This window comes from Pterocles gutturalis, unplaced genomic scaffold (assembly GCF_000699245.1).
Source record: "Pterocles gutturalis isolate BGI_N339 unplaced genomic scaffold, ASM69924v1 scaffold1383, whole genome shotgun sequence".
Lineage (NCBI taxonomy): Eukaryota > Metazoa > Chordata > Aves > Pterocliformes > Pteroclidae > Pterocles > Pterocles gutturalis.
This window is the reverse complement of record NW_010125214.1, coordinates 1-4,860: the sequence shown is the minus strand read 5'-3', so window position 1 is coordinate 4,860 and position 4,860 is coordinate 1. Positions and strand designations below refer to the sequence as shown.

At 38.5% G+C, this 4,860-nt stretch overlaps 1 protein-coding gene across 1 annotated transcript in view; it reads left to right on the top strand.

The window, feature by feature from the left end:
• The window catches only part of GPR128 (G protein-coupled receptor 128), a 24,299-nt gene extending 23,218 nt beyond the window's left edge, over positions 1–1,081 (top strand). The window contains exon 16 of the mRNA XM_010078462.1: positions 857–1,081. Within this exon, the coding sequence (XP_010076764.1) occupies positions 857–1,081 (225 nt within the window). The remainder of the gene's footprint in view (positions 1–856) is intronic.
• Positions 1,082–4,860: the final 3,779 nt, after the last annotated feature.

Sequence of the window (4,860 nt, the reverse complement as noted above, 5' to 3'; positions counted from 1 at the left end):
AGGGAAGTAACTAGTGCTTCGTGGCTTGAGACCCTTCACAATGATCCTGGGTAAAAGCCTACAGGAAAGCGCCTGCCTCTTTTTCCGCCATGGCCCTGCTGGATTCTTGGCTTTACATTCATATAAGGCATATGAAGTATAAAGTACTTGCAGTAATGGATCCTTCATTATTACATTACAGATTTTTTTTCTACAAAACAGAATATGTGAAAATACATATGTGAAAATCTCCCATCCCCAGACATTAAGTTGTTTACTATCAGTTTGATCTACTGAAAACTGAGGGCCTCTACACCAGTTGGTATCAGATCTGCGAAGTCCAGACGTGATTATTACTACACTGATGGATGGATTATACCCAAGATTTAAAACTGAAATCATGAACAGGGAATGGAGATCCATCTATTTAAAACCATGAGCCCTTTTGATTTTTTTTTTAACACCTGATTAATCCTTGAAATGAGAATTTAGAAGAACAGGGTATAAAAATTTTGAAGTCTTGCTTCTTTCTGTGTGTGTCTGCTTGAAGTGTTGATAGGACACACCAGCCACGTGCAATGCTTATGGCATGCTCAAGCAGGTCATACATTCATCTTATCCAGTACAGTGGTAATAATAGGATCCCCAGACATGCTAGCTAATCCATTTTAATGTACAGATGAGGTGACTATAGCTGCAAATCCATAGCTACACGGAATAATTTTCCTGTTGAAAGTACTTCTTGTATTTCAAGGTATTAGTATTATTATTAGTGGTTACTGAAAACTGTTTTGTGGTTGTTTTTCAAGCCAAATAATACTGACTAATCTTTTGTGGTTTTATCAGCAAAATATTAACCTGATACTTTCATTTACAGGGACTTCAAATTTGTATTCTGTACACTTTCAGATCACCAATCTTCAAAAAAAAAGTTTCTGAAGTGCTTCCTGTTTTCTGGGTGCCAGAAGTGCCATTGTATCTGCATTCAAAAACTTACTACGTTTCAAGATCACAGCCTGTAAAACATTCACAGGAAATTTTCAGATTAACCCAGATTTCTTCAGAGAATATTTCCTTGTCAACCTTCCCTAACTGGAATTAGAAACCTGTCAATATGTGAAATATAATCCTGCATTTTTCATGGTTTGTTTTATGTAGATCTCACAGGTATTTCAAATGACAGACATACTACTCCAGCTGCAGGTAGCTTGAAATGGATCATAAGACAGTATCACCACAGTCAAAAGCAGGACCACACTCTAGCAAGACTGTGTGATCATTAAACAGCGTTGCAGTGCTAGACCCTCTTGATACTACTTGCACTGCATGCCCCTGAGGAAGGTCTTGGAAAGGAGTTGAGGTTATAATAGTTTTATATTACAGTACAGATGTATAGAAGTTGCTCTATTTATGCCTTTTTCATTTTTCAGGCATGTTGAACATGTTTACCTAGCCCATGCACTGTAGCCCTCCTCTCCCTTTTGCAAGAACAATCTAAATTTAATTAGAAACCAAAAGGTAAGTCAACAAACAGCACAGTTCTTGTTGGCTCTGGGTCCAAATTCTACTTACTATTTCCATAATATGTTGGCTTGGTCTTTACAGAAGAAAACCTGTACCTTACAAGGGTCTTCTAAATTTCCCAGCTAAAACTTCTTTATTATAAATGGTAATTAGACAAAACATTATGTTTTCGTATGAGAAAATGAAAAAAAAAGTTAGATGCTTGAATAAACAGGCTAGGGAAGAAATTCTTTATAAATATGTAACATAGGTGCTATTCACATCACCCCCAGCATTAGCCTGTGATAGGAAACATTTGCTTTCAGAGGTGGATGGGTGTTGCCAGAATAACAGCTCTGAGCTGACTTTGGGCTGCACCTTTCTTTCTGTCCCTCTGTCCTTTGGCTTTGTGGGGAGCTTGGAAGAGGGGCCCCTTAACCTAGGCATTAAGAGTTTGGTTTCTAAACATAGGCTATAATTAAATATAAAACCTCCCCCTTCTTTGTCCACCCTTTATTAATATTATTCAGTAAGAAGAGTTTGAAAGCAATGTCAAAGGGAGAGGGGAGAAGAGTTTCTGGATGTCAAAGTGAGGAGTAAGGCATGAAACTGGAGAGCACCTCGATGGAAGAAAGCGTATGATGGCTTGAGCACAACCCGTGTGTGAAGTGCAAGCAGCTCTTCTTGCTTTGTGACTCCGGGCAAAGCACTAAGACCTACTGTAGTGGGTTCTTGTCTAACGAATGGAAATAGTTATACTGACTCGTCCAATTCTCTCCTGAGTGAACAAAAAAAAAAAAAAAAGCCACAGAAATTTAGACAGGTAATTTTTAAAGACCTTATTTCTTTATTTTGTTCTCTGAATGTATGTTTTGGCATCCCTGGTTTTAATAAAACAAGACCACCATGTTGAATTTTAAATAATCTGGTTCAAGAAGTGTGATCAGATTTACCTCCCACTTTCATTTTTTTGAAAATGGATGTGGTGTGTTTTGAAAACTTCCAGGCTGCTTCAAATAAGGTCGTGAGCATGATTAAGTGTTATGTCTGAACATTTAGGGATAGCATCTCTGAATACACGGGGTATTTGTACATGAGACTGTCTGAATGTCTTCATAGAAGCATTTCAGCAGGGATAGCATCTCTGAATACACGGGGTATTGTACATGAGACTGTCTGAATGTCTTAATAGAAGCATTTCAGCGTTTCTGAAAAGTCCTCTGTGCCTTAGAACTCTGTGCTCTCTCTATGAAACAGGAAATAAATGTCCTCTAGAATTGATAAGGCTCCAAAAAGAGCAGTCATTTCAGATACAAGGCTGCAGTTCATCACCACTGCTTCAGAAAAGGGGAAGGAAGTAATTAAAAAAGTAGTTAAAAGTTATCTAGGAAAGGTAATTAGTACTATTTTTTTTTTTGAGAGAAAGTTTATGTTTCTATGGGCATCCATTTTTTATTTGTAAATCAAATGTATAATACCCGCCTTTGTCAATTCCTTCCATTTCATTGAAGAAGGAGTATTTTAGAAATTACATTGTGTTTTCGGAAGAATGATAGTTGATTGTGTTGTAAAACACAGACAGACACTCAGAGGATGGCTCCTTAAATGAAAATAGAAGTATTTTCTGCTCTTGGATATTTTTCCCCACAAACAAAAATATTCTCTAAAGCACATTCCATTTAATTTTGAACACAGCTCTTTAAAAAAAAACCCAATAAATATATTGTCTCCATATTATACCAAAACCAAGCAAAAAACCCAAGAAGAAGTTGTAGTATTGAACTGGAAAAGCATTTTCTTTTTATTAATCCAATTAAACATCCTGTATCTAAGTATTTCAGATGTTAATAAAATGCTGTTATAGCCAATGCTGAGCACAGCTCACCTAATATAAAAAATCTTCAGCATAAGGAAGCCCATAATATGACATATTTTATGGATTTTTTTTTCATCCAGGGAATCCTAATTTCAAAAATGGAATAAAGCAAAATGATCTTTTTTTAAGGTTACATACTTAACTGTTACAGGAACAACAGGAACAATAGTTCAGCTCTTATCTACACGTGGAATATATTGATCTTAATAATTCAGTGAACTTTGGTATTCCTTGTGATATGTGGGCTTTAAGGACCATGAAGTTTCTTCTTGTTAACACAGTGGAAACACTGCTTTGATAAAGAAATGGATTGGAGAAGGACTGAATCACCAGTGCAAAGGTATGAAACATGAGAGGCAGCATTTGTGTGTGTAACGGACGGAAAAGTCCTATTTTCCAGGTCTATTTCCTATATTTTTAAAAACGAAGAGCTTTTTTTTTTTTTTTTTTCACTGAAAATGCCCACATTATTTATAAATATTTTCTAATACTTACTAAAGAAGCCTTCTGAACTACACCCCTCCTCCTCCTCAGAATACTTGGGATTAAAAACCTGTTTCATATTCAGCTTTTTTCACCTCCGTTTCAGTGTGAATAACACCTGCTTATTGTTAGTTGGACTTGTTATTACACTCCTGTAAGCAGACACGAAGCTCTAAGCAAAGACACCTACTAGAAAATCAAACTATGACTTTCTTCTTGTCCTATCAGAAATTGCCACTTGGAAGTCTTGCTTTTCAAGGCACTGAAGAAAAAGGTATCTTTTCAGAAGCATCTCTAACTCCAGGAACTAACTACAGTTGTGCTTTAGCTAGCTCTGCATAAGTACTTCTGCCACATGTACTAGCATGTGTAGCTCCACTTATAAACAAGAAAGGCAGCAAAAATCTCAAATGTCCTAGAGTAACAGAAGGTCCAGTTCCAGCAGCTCTGTAAGAGGCACCCTTATCAGTCCACTCCTGCATCTTTAAGAGAGAAAACTCAGGAAATCAGCTTCAGATTCGTGTTTTTCTCTCTTAGGTGGTCAAGGTTAGCAGTGACTGCCTGGGAGGGTAGTCTTATGATGGAAGTGACCATTTGAGGATGAACAGGCTCTCTGTAGGTGGGGGGCATCGCCTGGCAAGTCATGTGGAGCATTATGGCTGATTTTTCATCCCAGCACCGCCATCCTACAAGGGTCAAAGCTTGAATTTTGAAACAAATCCTCCGTGACAGCGCTCTATCAGGACCATCGTTTAGTGTTGTTTCAGACACATCTCCCACGTTTCGGCTGCGGCTGGACGTGCCCCTGGAGGCCAGAAGAAGGGGCACTGCTCATACCTCAGGGGCACGCACCAGCCAGACGACCGGCTTCTGTGTTCCGGGAGAAGAATTTGAAAGGTCTTGCCCCAAACTCCGGCTATTTGGTAAATACCGGCTAAAACCCAGGAGGCGTCCTGGGGTGGGAGACAAGAGTGAGGTGAGGTGAAGCGACAAGCAAGGGGCGGCGGGCGGCGGGCAAA